At 41.9% G+C, this 22,904-nt stretch overlaps 1 protein-coding gene and 1 long non-coding RNA gene across 2 annotated transcripts in view; one reads left to right on the top strand and one right to left on the bottom strand.

Annotated features, from left to right (window-relative positions):
• Nucleotides 1-528: 528 nt before the first annotated feature.
• Nucleotides 529-15,087, bottom strand: NEK2 (NIMA related kinase 2). Its single transcript, XM_038761237.1, has 8 exons — nt 14,980-15,087; nt 12,211-12,428; nt 11,271-11,511; nt 9,545-9,627; nt 8,937-9,063; nt 7,430-7,649; nt 5,921-6,046; nt 529-1,498 (listed from the first exon to the last, which is right to left on the bottom strand). Exons 1-8 carry the CDS (start codon nt 15,073-15,075, stop codon nt 1,272-1,274), a joined length of 1,338 nt encoding a protein of 445 aa, XP_038617165.1. The 5' UTR covers nt 15,076-15,087; the 3' UTR covers nt 529-1,271.
• A 328-nt stretch (nt 15,088-15,415) lies between these two features.
• LOC119940583 overlaps nt 15,416-22,904 on the top strand; it is a 55,002-nt gene continuing 47,513 nt past the window's right edge. Inside the window, exon 1 of the long non-coding RNA XR_005455023.1 lies at nt 15,416-15,598. This is a non-coding gene — a long non-coding RNA (uncharacterized LOC119940583). The remainder of the gene's footprint in view (nt 15,599-22,904) is intronic.

Here is a 22,904-nt window from a genome sequence, read left to right as displayed (position 1 = left end):
TATTTTATTCTCCAATTTGCAATATTTCCTTTGAGTCTGGGTTCTCATATAACAAGGGGACTGTTTGCAGTAAATAAGATTCTGTCCAAGATACAGGTCCAAGCTAGTGCAGTATGGTCTAGTGGAAAGAGCATGGGCTTGAAAGTCACAGGACCTGGGTTCTTATCGTGCTTCTGCCAGTTGCTTGCTGTGTGACCTTGGGCAAGTCACTTTACTTCTCTGTGCTTCAGTTCCCTCAAATGTAAGATGGGGAATAAATACCTGTTCTCCCTCCTACTTAGACTGTGAGCCCCATCAGGGACAGGGACTTGTATCCAACCTAATTAACTTGTTCTTACCCCGTGCTTAGAACAGTGTTTGACACATAGTAAACACCTAAATACCATAAAGAAAATGAACATGATCCTACTCTCATTTGCTCAGTCACTATGTAGTGTAGTGTTGTGCAGCTTTCTGACAAGAACAATCCTGCTAAAGTAACAGTTAATGAGAGAGACTACCTTGAAACACAGAAAAACAAACACTTTATTTAGGGACGATGAAGATGACTGAAGTTCTGCTCTTTGCTATTAAAGATCATACAAAGCAATGAAAGAGGTAGGAGTATTACCATTTTAAAGACATTGAGTATATAAAACAACCTGTAGCTGAGCTGGGCACAAAGTATTTCAACTTTTTAAAATATATGGGAAGTTACTATACATAGGCCAGTGGACACATTGAGCTTTAAAACCAAATATGAAAAGATCACACTCTAAATTGCTTGCTCTTGAGGCTTTTAGATTTAAGAAATCCAGATCACGCTATAGCAGCTAAGGTCACACCTGAATCAACTTTGAGAATACAAATGACCTCTACTTGACATAGTAAAATGTTTTAAAGTTCTCACCAGCTCACAATAACATCTCACAGTTTCTTCATGTTAATTTGAAAAATTATCCACCCCCTCACACAAATCTATGAAACTTTACAGAATCAAGCTGCATCTAAAACTCTTATTTTGACTGTAAATATTTTTCCATTTTTATTATACACGGAACTAGACATAAGTATGCATAGCTGTCAGAAAGAAGAAAATTCAGTAACTGTCATAATTATTACTGAAGAATAAAAAGGAAGTCCAGGAAAAACTAACTCTTATTTTAAAACAAAAGCATGGCTCATAGAACCAAGTATATTTAAAGCTACAAATAGAACAGAAACTAGATATAAATCTTCAGACAAAAGTATTATTAAATACTATATACAAACACTAAACTAAACCTTGTTAACTAACGCATGCCAAGAATTTGCAGGCTTTTCAGTTGGTAATTTTTTTCCAGTTCTGACAGAGCTTGTGCACGTAGATTGGCAGCATAGAGTCGTTTCTTTAGGTCCTTGCACTTTGCTTTGGAACCAGGATGATTTTCGACGTTATCACTCCTCGTATTCTCTTTACTTTCCCCTCCAAAGTGAACTTTCTTCTTTGTTACAGTAGAAGGAAGGTCGAGAGGTTCATCTTAAGAACGAAAGAAAATAGCTTTTGAGATAATTGAGCAGGACAAAGGTCAACATATCACAACTGTTTATTCTTTTAACTTACTCAAAGCAAAAATCAGTTTGTGTTCCCAACCCTTAAAACTGGGAAGCAACACTGCCATATTACAAAACCTACACAGAATGGAACCACATGCACCTACATGGTCTACTGTTTTCAGCAATGAGATGAAATCTGTAGGCACCAAATTTTTTTTTCTTAAGAATTATACATGTTGACCTCAAGAATTATACAAGTCCTGGAAGACAATACTAAATGTATTTAGCTTCTGGCTTTGGTGGGAAGGTTTGGTGAGTAGGCCAATCTATATGTAACCATTTCTCAAGAGGCTTGACAAGCACACCGATGTACTTAGAACACGGTGCAAAAGCTGCCATTTTCACAGACTTTGTCTTCTGAGGCACAAAATAGATTGAGAATTGTCAAATTTCATATATTTCAAGATTTTACTGTAAGAGTAAAAATGCACAGATACCTGGGCAATTAGATAATTTAATCGACTACATTATACTTCAGCAGCCCCTATTTCCACTGCATCTCTGTAGCAGCAGCAGTTTTAGCCACAGCAGGTATTTTCATGAATCTTCTCAAAATCTAATCCAGATAAGAAATAGTACTAGCAGCAGCCTTGCAATAGCAGTACAGATTTTCAACATAATACAGTCAGCTTTCTAGAAGGTGGGTTTTTCCTTATATGATTTGGATAGAAAGTTACTGTATTGAAAAACTGGAGAAGCTTCTTTCCACAATGTGTATCTGTTTGGATAGACCACCATCCACATGTCAGTATGAGTAGTACAAAAAAAAATTTTGTGCATGCATTTGGTGGTCAAGACACGAGTACAAGAACATGACTCTTCCATAACCGAAGGCTGAGGATACAACTATGGTACTACAGAAAAGGGACTATTTTAAGCCATTTCAAAGAAAGTCTCCCCTTGCTCCACAAATTTAATTAATGTAAAACTGAATAACCATCATTTTAGCCATGTGGAAGGATAGTACCATTGAAGAGACAACCTGAAGATAAGTCAGGGGGCAACATTCTTAAAAATAGAAGCAGACTCCTTTTGGTCATGAAGCCATGATGATTTTTGGAGATAATTTCTCAGTTACACACAAACACACACACTCTCTCTCTCCCCCTGATGCTGCATAGGTAATGTCCCAAACTAAGTATTAATGCCTGAGAAGTTGAACATTCAAGACATCTATCTCTAGTCCAGAGAAGACAATTATTCCAGTTTAAGGGCCTCTACCACATCGGCAGGGATGGGCCAGAACTATATACATCTGCTGATGTGTGTGGGGAGGAAGAGAGGGGTCTAAGGTATAAAACTGCAGCCATTTATTTCAGTGGCATCTCCTTGCTGACACCCAGTGAGCTGTGGATTTAGTCAGTAACTATCTCCCCTCCCCCCTGTTCTTAGGATCTCAGTTGGGTTGGGCCTTGCTATATGCACCCACAGCTGGCTTTGATTGTATTTTCCTCACCCTTGCACAAGTTTCTCCTCCAATCATGCCACACAAACTTTGATTTGGCCATATGAACTAAGACAGAACAGGCATGGGGCATTTTGAGCTTTTCCTCTCTCCCTAATCCTGTTGTTCAGTCACATGGCTGCAGCAGGTGATCTCAAGGCAAAACCCAAGCCCGAAGCAGACTGGTGACAAGCTACAGGGAGAACTGGGAAACTAGTGTTCCTGAAAAAGCCAGTGGGCATTAATAGCTGGGGCCGGGCCTGAGCAGAAGGTACCCACGTGGAAGTAGTTCCATGGACCTGTTGTCTCGTCCACCCAAGCAAGCTCAATGGAGACAAAAATTCTGGTTAGTGAAATGAGTCACTTTTTCCAAATTCCAGTCCCTTTGTTAAGGAAACAGTTGTAAGCCTTTATTTAAAAAAATAATTCTCCATAAGATTAATCTCAGGTACCATGAACAAGCTCCTTTCACACATACACACACACACACACACACACACACACACACACACACACACACTTTTAAAACAACATCCAACTCTTTTCATCCCTAAAGAGTAATTGGTTCTGTTGCATCAAACCTGTTGATAGACATAGTAGATTTATGAAATAACAAAATCTGGCTTTGCCAGATCAAGCCTTTGACCTGTAAAGGTGTTCAGAAAAATCATGTATTTCACTTTTTGCTGAAAGAGCCAACAGAATACAGACAAACAAGGCGTTCATTATTGTGTGAGCTGGTTGAAAGCTGCTTCTTCTATGCAGTTTTCTCTCAGTCTCTGCTTCTGTTGTTCATTTCATATCCCTGTTCTTGGACTGCAGAGCACTTCAGGAGTAGTGATAGAGCAAAGTACAAAGTGAGCAAAGCCTTAGCTACCCATTGCCCACTTAAAAAGCATCATAGGGGCCCTTGAGTGCTTCTACCCTATATAGCAGAGTGGAATAGATACCATCTGCCTATAGTTCTTGATTTCTGTCTGCAATTTTGGCTTTAGTTTCAAACTAAAACCCAAGAACAAGGTCAAGGTACAAACACTTTGACCCAGGAAAAGGGCAGTGGGGTGGGGGCGGGAGGGGGATTTGTCCAATTGTATGGACTTTGTTTAGAATATTGAAGTATATGTTACTCTTTGATAACTCATGGTTGCTACAAACTAGGGTAATTTGGTCCTGTTTATATCTTTGTTGCACCTAACAGATTCTGGGAAGGCTCTAGTAGCTAGAGAGGTATGGAAGAAGTATAACCTTGTTGTACTTGACAAATTAAGAGCAATGAGCAGGATACAGAGAAAGAACTCTAAGTGGACTGGAAAAAAATATAAAGCTGACTGCACTCTTCGCAAGGTTTAAGTTTTGCTCCATGTACCTGATACCTAATCTCTGAACTGTAACCAGAAATCAGATTAGAAAAATGTAATAATGCATGTCTATTCAGTGTATGAAGCTAGCCTGCTCCATTTTATACAAATTGATTACTAAGTCAAATGGAAGCAGCTTATAGGGTAGGAAAGGCAATGGTAAGAAATGAAAATTTAAAAAAAATCACATTTTATTGGTAATACCTATGTGAATAAATAAATATGGACAGATAAACAATTGCTTCACAACCTCTTCCTTAGTACAGTTCATTTTTGAAGTGGAGATCTTGAATCTCAGGAGCAGAAATTGTGTTAAAGCATGTGAAAAAGTATGCCCAGCCCCTCATGTTGTTTGAGCTGGAATAACAGGTCAAAAGCTATTCTGTTAGGCACAAGGCCAATCCTGTTCTGCCCAGGCCTGCCAGGAGTTTGGTTAGGAATGGTTCAGCCTGGGATTCTTTGGCCCAGGACTGGTTATTCATAGTCTCCAACAGTGACCTGAACTCTTGCCAGTCTTAGGGGGCTGTGGAAAGGAAGAAGGTGTTTCTGCTTGGGAAGATCTGGGCCCCTGAGCAATATTGGTATAAAGGGATTCTGTGATAGAATTCAGGCCCCATTAATCCTGTTCAAAACCATCCATCTGCATCTCTGGACCCCACTGACTGAAAGAATGTAGGGCTTGCTACATTTATCTCACTGCTGATTAGCAGCAAGGTGTGCCTAATAATTCCATGAACTAGGAGTAGAATAGATTTGGGCCATCATAAAGTAGTGGAGATAAGAGGCTGAAAGTTAGCATAATATAGCCAGGCAATAAAGAGTCAAAAGGGGTGAAAATGCCAACCTGAGCACACAGTGAGGAAATAAGGTAAAGGAAGATTAGAACATGAACAGTGATATTCATGGGTGTCAGAAGCACCTTTAAGTATGAAAAGTGCTATTATTCCCCAAGTTTCCAGGTTTGGGTAGCTTCAAGTCACCAGTCGCTTCTAACATCAGGAGGGTTGCAGGGGTCCTCCACTAAGTCATAATTTTGGTAAGTGCCCAAACTGGACCTGGGCAGAGGTCCTAGTGCATCTTAATATAGGTTGGGCATGCTGATTCACTTCCCCTGAAGGTTACCCACACTCTTAGAACAGAGGCCACATCAGATCTTGAGCAATAAGTGATCAGACTCTTGGGCCAGATTTCAAACCAAACTCGAGCGACCACGGAGCAAAAAAGAACTAGTTTAGCCTTAAGACCATGGCTGTAGAGGATTGGTTAAAAAAAAAAAATATATATATATATATAAAACTTTACTTTCTACTTGCCTTACATTTTCAAAATAAATTTAAAGTCTGCTGAGCCCCAACAACAGCAGCAAGTTTTGCACTCATAGAATCCACGATTTAAGTAAGTGTTTGGGGGGGAAGAAGTTAATAGAGTTTAGAGAAATTGTTCAAGTTGGGACTTTGTACAATGACTGGGTTATCAAAAGCACTTCCATGATGGTGCCATTTGGTGTTCATTGGCTTGAGTGGTTTCATTTTGGAGGTCATACCTGGGCTATTTGCCAATTCCAGGATCCTCTGTTCCTTTAATAAGTTGTAGTTCTTCATCAAGTTTTCAGCCCTACTGAGTTTATCTTCCACGAGTCTCTCACGAACACAAAGCTCCCGTTCCCGCTCTGAAAAAAAAAACAAAAAACACAAACCTTTAAGTTATCAAATGACTGGATCTAAGGGAAGAAGAGAAATGCAATGCCGTCTTGTTAAGAAATAATGTGGGAAGTGCTTCAATTACTGCCAGAATTAGCATGTCACACTGAGCTACACTGAGGGGACAGTCTGACATTAGCATATAGAAAAGTTTCCATTATTGACAGTTTTCAAGATTGGGTTTAACATCCACAATATACACTTGTGGAAACCTCCCCATGAATATATAGTGGCTTAAGACAGTTTAGTAAGGGGGAAAAGTGACTTCAGCCATTCAGTAGTCATAACAGACAGTGGCATTGAGAAATCCTTCATGGTTTGGGGCAGTGTGGCCAAGCAGAGAGAGCATGGGCCAGAGGCCCGAGGACCTGGGTTCTAATCCTAACTCCGCCATATGCCTGCTGTGTGATCTTGGGTATTTCATTTCACTGTGCCTGTTTCCTCATCTGTAAAATGGGGATTCAATACTTGTTTTCCCTCCTACTTAGATTGTGAACCTTGTATGGGACAGGGACTGCCTGACCTGATTATCTTGTATCTTTCCCAGTGCTTAGAACAGTGCTTGATGCATAGTAAGTGCATAAATAAATACCTATTATTATTATTGTTAGGGGCAATTTGGCATAAGTAGTAAGACCTCTTTCTTCATTAAGTAGTTATTGTTGCAAAACAATAGGTACTGTGATCTACTAGACAAGAACACATGTACTCTACCGATGAGTTTCCTTTAGGAAACTCTTGTATAAAATGTTGGTATATATAAAAAGAGAACTCTAAGACACCCCCATTTCAGAACAAGTGATTGTATTTAAGAGCTTATTTAACCCAAAACAAGAAAAATAAATTGTTAAAATTTAGTCATAATGCAATTTCTAGTTTGACTCATAATTCTTGGAAGTCAAAAGTTGTCAGTTTGAGACAAGAGAGTTTTCAGATGCGTCTGGAATCAAAATTACTTGATTCATTGTCAGGGCCCTCTGAGGCATTAGCAACCTCTTATGAACAACCCTATTGAATGCAGTGACAATATAGTATCTAAGATATGAGTACACAACTCCAGGCTTCTTTATCTGAATTTCTGGGGCATCCCAGCAAAATATTTGAAGTGGAACTTCAAGAGAGCCCCATTCAGAAACTGTACTTTCTATTCCAATTTCCCATTTCTCAACCACATGGCCAACATTAGCAGTACCAGCACTTAATCTGATTTAAGACAGAGTAGCTGATGTGTTTGGATCTTTCTACTTTGCATTTGGTTTAGGAGTATGTTCTTCGAAGAGCTGCATCTTTAATCACTTAAGTGGAAACCAAAATATTTGTAGCGCTTCCTAAAAATCCAAATGATTTCTTACGTTCTAGACGTTCTTCCCTTGCTTTTATGGCTTTTTCTTTCTCTTGCAATCGCATTTCCTTCAGTTTTTGTTCAGCTAGTAGGGAGCCTGAATTCTGCAGTCTTTCTGGCTCTCCCGATCGACGCCCTTTTTTCTCAGGATTTTTTCTTTGTTCTTCTCCCACAAAATCGGCTATCAACGGGCTTTCTAGAATTTCCTCAACAGATGGTCGAAAGTAATCCTTGAAAAGTATACGAGGAAGGTTAGAAAAAAACCTCAAGTACTGAAATAAACAGTGGTCACCTGCACTATAAGACCAGTTTTATCGAGTGAAAGCAAGATTTATTAGGAAAGATAAACAATGACTTTTTAGGCAGAGCTAGAATTTTTTTTAAAAAAAGGTAGAAACAACGTATATGATACTAAATATGCTTCACCAAATTCAAATTGTCTCCTCTTCCTCATGAAAACCTATCCCCACACTTCCCAATCCAAAACACCTCCTTCCTACCAGGGGTCAATCTCCATAGTGTTCACTATACCTTTCAGGAATTGGAGTGGGATTGACTAGAAATATGTCTTTATGTTTTATTTACATTGCAATGCAACTGGACATATTTGCAGTATTTCATGTCATCTGGTTTTTTAAATTGGAGTTACCAAATTTTAGGCTACATCAAGCATGGTGGGAAGTAGTAGAGAATCCTAATGTCCTAGTGAAGCAGCATGGCTTAGTGGAAAGAGCGCGGGCTTGGGAGTAAGAAGGACCTGGGTTCTAATCCCCACTCAGCCACGTAGCTGCTGTGTGACTTTGGGCAAGTTATTTAATGTTTCGGTTCCTCAGTTCCCTTACCTGTAAAAAATGGGGATTAAGAGTGTGATCCCATTATGGGACAGAGAATGTGTCCAAACTGATTAACTTGTGTGCTTGGTACATAGTAAGCACTTTACAGGTACCATAATTATTATTATTGTTTAGTGTTGTCCTTCAAGATAAAGTAGAAAAGGGAATTGACTATGCATTATCTTTAGGATCAGTCAGTGGTATTTGTGTGTTTACTGTGTCCAGAGCACTGTACTAAGCACTTGGGAGACTATGATAGAGTTAGTAGACAAGATCCCTGTATCAAGAATGTTACAATCTAGCAGGGGAGACACTAAAATAAATTACAGGTCGGAGGAAGCAACAGGGTAAAAGGATATGCCCTCTCTACTCTTACCCCAGGATTATATCTGCCTCATAATGTCACCAGAGATGGCACAGGGAGAGGTGGGCAAGAGAAAAGACATTTCTTCTATTTCATCTTCCTTCTACCACAGTTCTGAATTATGCCTCCAGGCCAGGCAAGACATAAGGGAAGAAAATATACAATCTGAATCCTTGCTCCATCCCTTTTGGCTTCCCTCTTCCCAACCACCAAGAAAGATGGATAAGACTTGGTCCTGAGGCCCTGTACAGAGAAGTATATTACAGGGTCAGCACTAAGGGAAAAGCAAAACCCAAAACATACCCACACACAATCTTTACCTTTAAGTTTAGCATCTTGGTAAGAACATCACTCAATTGATCTGAGTAGCGATGTGGAATTCGCCTGAATTTGCCTTCCCTGATCTTTTCAGCAAGTTCCTTTTGGTTAAAAGCGGTAAATGGAGGCCTGCGGAAAAAAGACTATTATATAAACCTTTTACCCAAACCTACCTGAAAGTGAATGGCCACATCCAATTAAGAATTGTTTTTCCTAATAAGGAGGGAAGAAGTTCCTTGGGGAGGTCAAAAGCTAAGGCAAAAAATAAAGATCTCCTTTAGCTCCCCAAGCCACTTCTGGATCTTCAATGGCTACTCCCCTTTTGTATTTTTTTTTTTTTTAAATCCAACAACCTTCCACCATTTCCCAAGGCAACAATGACACATCTGAGAAAATTATCACTGTCCAGTGCTCCAGATCATATTTTCTTTTAAGCTTGCCCATCAGATTTTCGTAGCCAGCACAATCTTTCAGATATTGGGGCCATTTAAGATAGCTATACCTTCTCTGCCAAGTTACTATTCTCACCACCTTGCTAGAGAAGGCGTTCTTAAGCTCCAAATAGTAACCACCCCAGATAACTATTTTGTCTGCAGTTCTCCATACTTACATTAATGCACACAATTCATACAATAGGCAGCCTAGTGACCAGATGTCAGATTTCTCATTGTAGGACATGCGATTCATTTGTTCCTAAAGATGTTAAAGAAAAAAAAAAATTAACCTCTGAATGAAGGGCAGTACAAATGACCCCTCAGGGCTTAAATGATAAACATGGGCAACAAAGATAAGTTTTCAAATACATGGGCTTTCAGCTAAGAACAGAATCAGTTCAGAAAAGAACTGGTGTCTCAATACAGGCGAATGTCATTTAAAAAATAAATAAATAATCTCCCCCCTGCTCCTAAAATATAGCTTTCTACACCTGCTCCAACATGTTTGGGGCAGCACAATGTTTTTTTTTTTTAAAGAACACATCAGTATGAAAGGTTCTAAACAAAATGAGGGCATTCTAACAGAGTAAAAATTACAAGAACACAAAAAAAACCCCAAATACTCTTATTATAGTATTTGTTAAGTGCTTAGTGAGGTAGATACAAGTTAATCAGGCAGGACACAGTCCCTGTCCCATATGAAGCTCACAGTCTAAGTAGGAGGGAGAACAGGTATTGAGTTTGATAAGAAGCAACATTCACTATAAAAAAATTCTAAGTTTAAATTCTTCTAACACACAATTCCTAAGAGTCACCCAGCACCCTATTTTTAGTTACCAGGAGAAGCAAAAGAGATTCAGTTAAAAGGTCAGGAGGGAAATAAGCAAGGGGAAATTGAGCAAGTTTTACATTTTGAGAGAACCAAATTCCTATACGCATTTCAAAAATCCTCTGCTTAAATCTGATCCTCTGGGGAGAACTGACACCTTGGGAGTATTGTTTAATTTGTAGTTTGTAATTAAATCCATACCAGAGGCCAAATTTCTGAACTATCAGTTAAAAAAAAAAAATATGGACAAATTTTGACGCTTAAAAAAGTAAGGCAGAAGTGGCCAAAACATTTTCTGCTATAGAGAAATGCTAGATAGGTATGGTTGCTCATTAACCAATGCACCCTTGCTAGACAACTCAGCTCGAAGCTCAGTATTTTTTTTATTTCACCTGTGTCTGGGGGATTTCCATTCAACTTAACAAAATCTGGTTAACAATGCTCACAGAACCACAGGTTTCTTCCCTGCCCATCTTTCTACTCAAAATTTGCACTTCACGCTGTTTAGTACCATGCTCTGCAAATAGTAAGTGCTTAATAAATACCATTGACAATGATGTTGATGCCAAATTATGACCTTATGCCTTTTCAAAATTTAGTGATGGTATTTGTTAAGCACTTACTATGTGCAAAGCACTGTTCTAAGCACTGGACTGTTCTAATTTAGTAATAAACCCATCTCTCCATGAAATCATCCTACATTAATCCTACTTGGCTCTGGGCACATCCTTTGCAATTAAGCACACATTTCTATAACTATAGATAGGATTTGCTTCCCCTAGTAATTATCTCATTCTTACTCTGTAATCTGTACAGCACCTAGTAGTTCTGTGACCAGAATCAAATCAATGGTATTTGAATGCTTACTGTATGCAGAACACAGTACTAAGCACTTGGGAAAGTACAGTGCGATAGAGTTGGCAGGCACTTTCCCTGCTCACAAGGTACTGCGCAGATTCTCATTTATTAAAACTAGTTCAATCGAAACGAGTCCGTCAGTCTAACATCTTCCCTGAGTTTGAGTGTCTGGAATGCAGATAATTCCAGTGACACCCATTTGCTGAAATACTTACCGGCGACATGTAATATGGAGTACCAACAAATGTTTTGGCAAAACTCGTGTCATGATTTAATATCCTAGCGAGCCCAAAATCACCAAGTTTGACATTCTGCTTGCCATCTAGGAAAACATTTGCTGGTTTGAGGTCCCGGTGCAACACGGTGTGACCACTATCACTCCGCCGATGACATTCCTTTAGGGCCAGCGTCAGCTGAGTCATCACTCGAAGAACAAAATTTTCTTCTAAGTAGTATCTGTGGCAGATAAATGACTGAAGTCAGAGGTCTAACATTAGGCTTTTGAATCAAGTTACAAATAATAAATTTGGTAGTGTTCACTCAAGTGTTGCTAAGGCAAGAGTTTACAAGAATATCAATGGAAGCTCTTTTCATAATTTATTTTTTAAAAACCACCCAACATAGGTTTTGGCATTTTGGCTACTCTATAACGTCCAGTCCCTAAGGAAGTCTACACTAGACCCACCTTTCTCCCCTTTTCAAAAAAGGATAAAAAGAAAAAAAAAAAAACCCTGGAAGTTATTTGAATTGATGATGACATCTTTCTTTGTACTATGTACAAACATTATGAGGCTATTAATATAACATTTTCCTTTGATAGGTAGAGGAGCAATGAATGTGTTGGATGATTAATATAAGTTCACTAGTTTACAACAAGTAGCCAAAAAGCTATTTAATACTGATCTGTACTTTAAACTCATTCTGTGTGAGGTTAAAAATATTCCCTTTACTAAAGGGAATTATGTATTACTTTATAAAGGTAATGTAATATAAATATAATATAATATAATATAATGTATTACTTTATAAAGGTATAAAAGCAAAGTATTCCCTTTACTAAATTCTTGACTAAGGCCACACACACACAAAAAAGTCAATGGCAGAAATGTAACTATGTCTATTTTTATGGTCCATTCAATAGACCATTCTGCATACCTTTCTTTGGTACATCGTGTGATTAAGCTAGCTAAATCACCTCCTTCACAGTACTCCATCACGATATACAGTGTCGTGTTAGTTCTGTCAATGATTCGATCATGATACCGGACGATGTTTGGATGTTTTAGTTCACGGAGCAAATTCACTTCAGAAACAAGCATTTGCTTCTCAGCTTCGGTCATAGACCCATAGTCGAGTTCTTTCCAAACAAATACCTGAAAAAAAAAAAAAAAAGCCCCAAAACAGTTTTCGGGATGAGGGTTATATCAAGTCTGTGCTGTCCTGACCATCAACTTCAAGGCCTTACACCAACCCTCTTATATTTCTGTTCTCTTCACTCACTCTGCCCCTATTCAGTCATTGCTTCTCCCACACTCACCCTATCACTTCATCTCTCTTCTCCCACATTCCAATTCAGTGCTTATTCTTACTCTTCCCGTCCCAGATGCGACTTTATCCTTCTCACTAATTTTTGTTCCTGGGTCTTCTTTGAGGGTAGGGACCGTGTGTTTTGTTGTAGGTAACCTCTGCGGACCTCACCCAAGGATTTAGTGTAATTCATTCAATCGTATTTATTAAGCGCTTACTGTGTGCAGAGCACTGTACTAAGCGCTTGGGAAGTACAAGTTGGCAACACATAGAGACGGTCCCTACCCAACAGCAGGCTCACAGTCTAGAAGGGGGAGACAGAGAACAAAATAAAATCAAGAGAATAAACATGTACAAATAGAGTAATAAATACATACAAATATATATACATGTGCTGTGGGGAGGAGGGGGAGAGGAAGGAGGGGTCTCAGTCTAGGAAGGCCTCCTGGAGGAGGTGAGCTCTCAGTAGGGCCTTGAGGGGAGGAAGAGAGCTAGCTTGGCCCTTTTAGACTGAGTCCTCTGTTGGGTAGGGACTGTCTCTATATGTTGCCAACTTGTACTTCCCAAGCGCTTAGTACAGTGCTCTGCACACAGTAAGCGCTCAATAAATACGATTGATGATGATGATGATGATGTGCGGAGGGAGGGCATTCCAGGCCCGGGGGTCGACGACGGGACAGGTGAGAACGAGGCACGGGGAGGACATTAGCGACAGAGGGTTTGGGCTGGGCTGTATAATGCTTGGCACATAGTTGGTGCTCAGTTAGCACGACTGAGGAAAAAACTGATAACGTGCTCCCGTTGCTCATCCGGCCGACGTACTCTTTAAGATGGTACAGGGCCACAAGAATGTGAAGGTGGCGGCGGTTGGGAAGGAGGTGCGTTCGTTCGAGCTAGGCCTCACCTCCCCGTGCACAGTCATTCAGTCGTGCTTACTGTGCGCTGAGCACTGGACTAAGCGCTTACGGGAGTCAGTGGGTGGACAAAGCGCTTAGTACAGTGCTCTGCACACAGTAAGCGCTCAATAAATACGATTGATGATGATGATGACCAAGTGTGATGACGGCCCCAGCCCCGGAACGGGCGGGCATCCGCCTTCCCACCTAGTGGCCCCCCGGGGCCCCGACCCAACCGTCGCCATCTGTAAAATGGGCATGAAGACTGTGAGCCCCCCGTGGGGCAACCTGATCACCTTGTAACCTCCCCAGCGCTTAGAACAGTGCTTTGCACATAGTAAGCGCTTAATAAATGTCATTATCATTATTATTATTATTGGCTCAGTGAAAAGAACCCGGGCTTTGGAGTCAGAGGTCATGGGTTCAAATCCCGGCTCCACCAATTGCCAGCTGTGTGACTTTGGGCAACTCCCTTAACCTCTCTGTGCCTCAGTTACCTCACCTGTAAAATGGGGATGAAGACTGTGAGCCCCCCGTGGGACAACCTGATCACCCTGTAACCTCCCCAGTGCTTAGCACATAGTAAGAGCTTAATAAATCAATCAATCAATCGTATTTATTGAGCGCTTACTTTGTGCAGAGCACTGTACTAAGCGCTTGGGAAGTACAAGCTGGCAACATAGAGAGACAGTCCCTACCCAACAGTGGGCCCACAGTCTAGAAGGGGGAGACAGAGAACAAAACCAAACATACTAACAAAATAAAATAAATAGAATAGATAGGTACAAGTAAAATAAATAAATAGAGTAATAAATATGTACAAACATATATACAGGTGCTGTGGGGAAGGGAAGGAGGTAAGGCAGGGGAGATGGAGAGGGGGAGGAGGGGGAGTGGAGGGAGTGGAGGGATCCTGCTCGGCCCCAATAATAACCATAATTCATTCATTCAATCGTATTTATTGAGCGCTTCCTGTGTGCAGAGCACTGTACTAAGCGCTTGGGAAGTCCAAACTGGCAACATATACAGTCAGTCAATCAATCGTATTTATTGAGCGCTTACTGTGTGCAGAGCACTGCACTAAGCGCTGGGGAAGTCCAAGTTGGCAACATCTAGAGACAGTCCCTACCCAACAGCGGGCTCACAGTCTAGAAGGGGGGAGACAGACAACAAAACCAAACATATTAACCAAATAAAATACATAGAATAGACACGTACAAGTAAAATAGGGTAATAAATATGTACGAACATATATACAGGTGCTGTGGGGAGGGGAAGGAGAGGAAGGAAGGGGCTCAGTCTGGGATGCCATAAATCATCATCATCATGATCAATCGTATTTATTGAGCGCTTACTGTGTGCAGAGCACTGTACTAAGCGCTTGGGAGGTCCAAATTGGCAACATCTAGAGACAGTCCCTCCCCCACAGTGGGCTCACAGTCTAAAAGACTTTTAGTGTAAAAGTCTAAAAATAAACGCCATTACTGAGCGCCGGGCTCACCTTGGCGTCGCTCCTCCGGCGGATCTTCTGGCAGCGGCCGTAGGAGCCGACGCCGATGGTCAGCAGCACCTCATAGTCGTCCACCCGCGAAGGCATGGCCGCCGAGCCCGCCATCCGCCAGCCTCTTTTAACCGTCGCGGGGCAGCCCGGCCTGCCAATTGGTCGGTTCCCAGCCGTCTCCTTCCTCGCGATTGGTCGAGAGCGGAACAACAACGCCGGCGTCCCCGCCTCGTTGCCCGGCAACCCCGCCGGGTTGCCCGGCAACCCGGCGGGTTGCCCGGCAACGCGGAGGGGGGCCCCCAAGGGGAGGGCGGGGCTGAGGCTGGAACGGGAAGCGCGCATGCGCGCGCGCGGTTCCCGCCCTCGGCCCTCTGCACACCGCCCCCACGGGCTTTGCACACCGCCCTCTCGGCGCGGGCCGGCCTCTGGGCGGGGCACGAGGGCCGCCTCAGGCTGCTCTGTGAGGACCACGATGATCCACATCGTGTTTGCAAAAATATCTCCATTTTTCGCCCACATTTATGGCCCGGATTTGCCTCCCTCGCTCTTGAACTCCAGCCTTCCTTTGGGGGCAGGCTGCGGAACCCGGGACGCACCCTTTATTCGGATGCCCGACTAAGTAAGTACCTATTTCGGCCGGTCTGCAGGAGACAGAAGTGGCAGAGACGCTTACTGGGTCCTAAGCACAGGGGTAGATCAATCAATCAATCAGTCAATCATATTTATTGAGCGCTTACTATGTGCAGAGCACTGGACTAAGCGCTTGGGAAGTACAAATTGGCAACATATAGAGGCAGTCCCTACCCAACATTGGGCTCACAGTCTAATCAATCAATCAGTCCCTCTGCCCATCCGCCAAGCTGGCTCTCTTCCTCCCTTCAGGGCCCTGCTGAGAGCTCACCTCCTCCAGGAGGCCTTCCCAGACTGAGCCCCTTCCTTCCTCTCCCCCTCGTCCCCCTCTCCATCCCCCCCATCTTCCCTCCTTCCCTTCCCCACAGCACCTGTATATATGTTTGAACATATTTATTACTCTATTTTACTTGTACATATCTATTCTATTTATTTTATTTTGTTAGTGTGTTTGGTTTTGTTCTCCGTCTCCCCCTTTTAGACTGTGAGCCCACTGTTGGGTAGGGACTGTCTCTATGTGTTGCCAACTTGGACTTCCCAAGCGCTTAGTACAGTGCTCTGCATCACCATCATCATCGTCAATCGTATTTATTGAGCGCTTACAATGTGCTCTGCACATTGTGCTCATCATCAATAAATACGATTGATGATGATGAATCAATCAATCGTATTTATTGAGCGCTTTCTGTGTGCAGAGCACTGTACCAAGCGCCTGGGAAGTACAAGTTGGCAGCAGATAGAGACAGTCCCTACTCAATAATAATAATAATGATGGCATTTGTTAAGCGCTTACTATGTGCAAAGCACTGTTCTAAGCGCTGGGGAGGTTACAGGGTGATGAGGTTGTCCCACGGGGGGCTCACAGTCTTAATCCTCATTTTCCAGATGAGGTAACTGAGGCCCAGAGAATCAATCAGTCGTATTTATTGAGCGCTTACTATGTGCAGACCACTGGACTAAACGCTTGGGAAGTCCAAGTTGGCAGCATATAGAGACAGTCCCTACCCAACAGTGGGCTCACAGTCTAAAAGGGGGAGACGGAGAACAAAACCAAACATACTAACAAAATAAAATAAATAGAATAGATATGTACAAGTAAAATAAATAAATACAGTAATAAATATGTGCAAACTATGTGCCATGTTACTATGTGCAAATCACTGTTCTAAGCGCTGGGGAGGTTACACACAGTCTAGAAGGGGGAGACAGAGAACAAAACCAAACATACTAACAAAATAAAATGAATAGATATGTACAAGAAAATAAATAAACCATTTTCTTTTCCCCCTTTTGCCTTGCAAGATAATCAGATCGGACACGGTCCCTAATCCACCTAGCACTCACTCATGGTCTCACGGAGGAGGAAGACCTGGTATTATTATTATCGTATCGAGCGTTTACTGTGTGCAAAGCACTGTACTAAGCGCTTGGGAGAGTACACTATAATATCAGACACATTCTGATACATGTGGTGTCAGAATATCTCCCCAACTTTATCTCCCCAACTACTACCCCATCCACTTTGTGCCAACTCCAGATTCAGAGCCTCAAGTACCTCTTTATGTGTGAACAAGAGCCTCATGTAGAACAAGGATGGAGTCTTATCCGATTACGTTGTACTAAGCGCTTGGGAGAGTACAATATAATATCAGACACATTCTGATACATGTGGTATCAGAATATCTCCCCAACTTTATCTCCCCAACTACTACCCCATCCACTTTGCGCCAACTCCAGATTCAGAGCCTCAAGTACCTCTTTATTTGTGAACAAGAGCCTCATGTAGAACAAGGATGGAGTCTTATCTGATTACATTGGAACTACCTCAGAATTTAGCACAGTACTTGGCACACAGTACATACTCAAATACCATTATGTAATTATAATAATAATAATCCTTCTCAGATTGTTCCCCGTACTTAACCTTGGCAGTTAAAAGATGCCGCTGGTTGCTTTGTTGACACAATCATTAAAATTCATTAAAACCAAGCCCCCTTGTTGGGTAGGGACCATCTCTATGTTGCCAACTTGTACTTCCCAGGCACTTAAGCGCTCAGTAAATACGATTGATTGATTGATTGATACCCTGCCCACAGTGAGCTCACGGTCATTTTGCAGATGAGGAAACTGGGGCGCAGAGCAGTTAACTGACTTGCCCAAGGTCACGCAGCAGACAGGTGGCCGAGGCAGGTTTAGAACCCAGGTCCTCAGACTCCCAGGTTTGTGCTCTTTCCATTAGGCGACACCACTTCCCTGTTCACACCCACTTGTGTGCTAGTCCAGAAACCCGTGCAGTTAAGTTTTTGGAGGCTTCAATAGTGACAATTAAGTTTTCATGTGGAAATAATGACGTACAAAATGACCCTGGGTTTCCAAGGCCATCACGATCATTCACTGGTATTTACTGAATGCTTACTCAGTGCTGAGCACTATATTACTTGGAAAAGTACATTATCACTCAATTGGTGGTATTTCTTGAGCACTTACTATGTGCAGAATACTGTACTAAACACTTGGGCGAGTACGGTACTAGAGTTATTAGATACGATCCCTGCCTTCAAGAAGCTTAAAACCCTGCTCTGTGGTAGAATTTGAACAACAAAATGTGGGGTGTGAAAGGAGAGGGGTTGTTTCAACTGTCTTGACAAGGGGGCTTGGTTTTAATGAATTTTAATGATTGTGTCAACAAGGCAACCAGCGGCATCTTTTAACTACCAATGTTGAGTACGGGGAACAATCTGAGAAGGATTATTAGTATTATAATTACATAATGGTATTTGAGTATGTACTGTGTGCCAAGTATTGTGCGAAATTCTGAGGTAGTTACAATGTAATCAGATAAGACTCCATCCTTGTTCTACATGAGGCTCTTGTTCACAAATAAAGAGGTACTTGAGGCTCTGAATCTGGAGTTGGCACAAAGTGGATGGGGTAGTAGTTGGGAAGATAAAGCAAGGAAAATGGTGAAATTAATCAGGGAAGGGAAAATCTCTAAGGTGTGGTTACGCTAAACCTAGTGATTAAATTCTCAGCCAGAAATTTGAAAAACCAAATCCTGTTTCCTTCTCCAACTTGCTGTGTGATTTGGGGGCTTTTTTGCATTCTGCTCCTGAATTGCTTCTACAAAATGGTCCGGTTCTGTTTTATCAGCCCAACAGTTTGGAAGCTTAAAAATCCCAATTTGATTTAAAAAAAAACATTTCCCCTTAGAATGGTAGCAGGCATTCACGGGGTTCTAAAGCATGAGTTGCCCTAGTGATTAATGAATGGAAAGTCTTCAGGCCTGAATGTCGGTTTATGATTTCCATTTCCTTTGGTTTTTTGTTACTGTGTTTGTGGGACTTGAACAATCCACTAGATGGCTGACCGTACCCATTTTTGAGGACGTTTTAGAAATGTGGTTCTTTATCCGTTTCTTTCTCTTTTGGGGGGAGTAGGAATGACAAACCAAATATCAAACAAAGAAAAGAAAACAGTTCTCTGCAAAATGGAGAACGCCTGGATCATAATAATAGTAATTATGATATTTGTTAAGCACTTACTATGTGCCAGGTACTTAGCGCTGGGGTGGATACAAGCAAATCGGGCTGGACGCAGTGCCTGTCCCAAGTGTGGCTCATTATAGATGAGGTAACTGAGGCACAGAGAAGTGAAGTGACTTGCCTAAGCCCACACAACAGACAAGTGGCGGAGACAGGATTAAAACCCATGACCTTCTGACACCCATGCCCCTTCCTTCCTCTCCCCCTCGTCCCCCTCTCCATCCCCCCATCTTACCTCCTTCCCTTCCCCACAGCACCTGTATATATGTATATATCGTTGTACATATTTATTACTCTATTTATTTATTTATTTTACTTGTACATATCTATCCTATTTATTTTATTTTGTTAGTATGTTTGGTTTTGTTCTCTGTCTCCCCCTTTTAGACTGTGAGCCCACTGTTGGGTAGGGACTGTCTCTATATGTTGCCAATTTGTACTTCCCAAGTGCTTAGTACAGTGCTCTGCACACAGGAAGCGCTCAATAAATACGATTGATGATGATGATGAAGCCCATGCTCTATCCACTACACCACGCTGCTACCCAAGGGCCCCATTTCAGGCTCCACGAGAAGCCTGAAACTCTGCTCCTTCAATGCAAGTACTCCATTATCTCTATTGGCTATTTGCTGTATTTGTCTTTGTCCTTGTCTTTTTTATGTTCTTGTGTTTTTATTGTTTTATTTTTCCTCATATGTCTGTAACCAGTCCCCTCTCCCACACTCCGATTGGGAATCTCTTGGAGAACAGGAATTAGGTTGAATTCTCACCTTTGAAATTTTCTCAGTGCCTAGAACTGGGGGGCAGCATCTCCCTCCCTACCCACCCTCACCACTGGGCAAACCCATCCGTAGAAGCAGAGGAAATTGATCCAGTATGAGGAAAGCTGGAACAGTTGGGCTTGGGATGGCCTTGCTGGGACCCATGAGAGTCTGAAAACTATTCTTATCTGCCGGAATATGTTGTAGCTTTACAGTTTTGCTGTTTTTATTCAATTATTTCCTTCTCTTTGAATCTGTTGTCAACCCGCTCCTGCCATTTTAGATGTGAGCCATTTGTGGATCAGGGACTGTGGCTATAGTAGTAATATCCTTCTACTTTTCCCCAGCATTAGTTGCACAAATAAGGCATAACAATAATTGTTTAAGTGTATTTTTGAAGTGCTTACTGTGTGCCAATCACCGTTCTAAGTACTCGGGTGGATACAAGCTAATCAGATCGGACACAGTCCATGCCTCACATGAGGCTCAGAGTCTTAATTCCCATTTCCCAGATGAGGTCACTGCAGCACAGAAAAGTTAAGTGACTTACCCAGGGTCACACAGCAGACAAGTGGCGGAACCAGAATTGGAATCCAGGTCCTTCTGACTCCCGAGCCCGTGCTCTATCCCCTAGGCCATGCTACTTCTTGTTTGGTGTTTGCCAAGTCAGTTAAATTAATCTTATGTATTAAGATCAGTACCACTCTAATTAGTGGGTACAGGTAATAATGTAGAAAAGTTTTCTTCTCCCTCTACAGGTACCACTCCCTTTAACTCTCAGGCCTGTTTTTTCTCCAGGAATTCATTTTGTCCGCTTTGCCTCAGCGATTTTCTTTCACTGTAGTGTATCTTGTCCAGCAGAGGTGTCTCTTTCCTTCCTCATTCTGAAGGGGCCCTGCGGAAAGTAAACCCAGACAGAACCCTCCTCCTGTCTAGTGTCTATTTCATCTCTCACCTACTTGGCCTGGGAGGCCTTGGACACTGAAATAAGGTTGAACTCTGTTCAAAAGAATTCCACACCCTCAGGGCAGTCTAGCCTTCTTCAGGTTTATTAGAGCCATTTGGGAATGTAGTTATTGGAACCGCACCAAATCCTAACATTACATGTCCTATTTCCAAGTGGTAATACTTTGTATTTGTGTGGCATTATTCAACTAAAAAATTCAGAGGACTAAGGAGCTCATGAGTCCTCAAAGCATTCCTTCTCCTAACTTCACAGGCTGGCGGTCCAAGGCCTGGAGTCGGTTTGAGGTGTTGGCCTGAGGCTGAAGACAAATCCTGGGGAATGGCACCCCTGTTTATGTCCCTTGGAGGCAAATAGTTGGCTCTGGAGCAAAGGGATTGGGTTAGGAATCCCTCTGAGGAGCTACTCTGCTGTCTACAGATTTCGCCAAATGTTCTGTTTCAAATCACTGCTACGTGTGAAACCTGCATAATTTACGTATAGTGTACATCTGGCAAGAGTGTACAGTATTTGCTGTCCATGGCCACCTTAGCCAAATGTTACTTGATTTGGGAACTTAACTCCTTAACTCTAGAGCTGGAGCTAAATAAAAAAAAAAATGCCAGCATTAATCCATGCTCTTTGGAAGTGAGTTGATTGATTGATCTCTTCCCAACAGTCTTCATTGCCTTGGTGTTTTACTTGGGCAACTCTCCCAATTTTAATGAACAGCTTGGCATTAATAACAAGCCAGTCCTTGGAAAATTTTCACACTTGCTAATGAAACACTCTTTGGCTCCATAAACAGTACAGCCAAGGAAGGGAATTAAAAGACCCATAAATACATTTTCAGATCCACCTTTTAGTAGATGTCTCCTTGCAGTTTCTGATAGTCTCTTGGCCACTCTAATGGCCCATAATTCTGCATTCTAAATTAACTCATGTGAAACCAAGAGAGTAGTGGACTCTGCTTTGGAGGACGTGGGGAGAGGAGAACTGTGTACGTTGTAGAAGAAATCATTTCTAACAAAGACAGCTCCATTTTGTTTCTGGGCCAGCTACACTCAGGGTCCAGGTGAAGGAATATTCCAGGACACATTTCAAGGTTTTAACTCAGGTTGACTTTGACTTTGAATGTCTATCTTTCAATTCTATGCTTGATAAAGTGAGGGTCTTCTTTAGACTATTGATAAGAAGGGCAAGGTGGTGTGAAAATTTCACCCTTCCTCCGTTGGCTAGGTCAGCTGCATTAAGTTCTTTCATTATTAGTCTCTAAAAGGTTCATCTTCATCATCAGTGATATCTGTTGAGCACTTACTATGTGCAGAACACTGTACTAAGTGCTTGGGAGAGTACAGGACAACAGAATTGATAGACAATATCCCCCCTTATTTCTAGCTTACAGACTAGAGGAACCTGATTAAAGATGAACAACAGTATTGGTCTGATGCCATGGAAATTATATATAAATCCTCTAGTGTGAGCTCATTGTAGGTAGGGAAATGTCTTGCAATGTTGTTGTACTCTTCCAAGTGCATAATACGGTGCTGTGCACACAGTAAGCACTCAATATATGCGATTGATTGATAGATTTGGGAATGACTTAGTTTCCCATAGCCAGCAGCATTTCAGTCCCTCCTAGATTCTCACAGAAAAAGAAACAAACATGCATAAACGTCTCCAATTTCTTGCATCTTACACTAAGGAGAACAGAGACAATACCTCCCCTCCTTGTATTTTCCCAACCAAACATGACTGTCCCACCCACTATTCAGCCTGCTAGGGTTCTCAGTGATATCAAATTAATTCTGCTTTTAGTCTGCAAAGCCACAAGAGTCAACTTTCTAAATGGCTGCCTTGGTGGCTCCTATGCCTATCACACACACTCCATGTAATCTCCATCTCTCTCCATAGTTCCTTGCCAGCACCACTCAATCCTGTAGATCCAGTTCAATCCATAGTCATTGAGAAGCCACAGGATGCAGGAGGGTTGGACTTCGTGACAGCAGTGAAAGTGCCACTGAAATGCAGGAGGTTCACATGCCCATT

The sequence above is a fragment of the Tachyglossus aculeatus genome, chromosome 19 (assembly GCF_015852505.1).
Source record: "Tachyglossus aculeatus isolate mTacAcu1 chromosome 19, mTacAcu1.pri, whole genome shotgun sequence".
In the NCBI taxonomy this organism is placed as follows: domain Eukaryota; kingdom Metazoa; phylum Chordata; class Mammalia; order Monotremata; family Tachyglossidae; genus Tachyglossus; species Tachyglossus aculeatus.
Note: the sequence above shows the minus strand (reverse complement) of the source record. Positions and strands in the feature narration are given on the sequence as shown.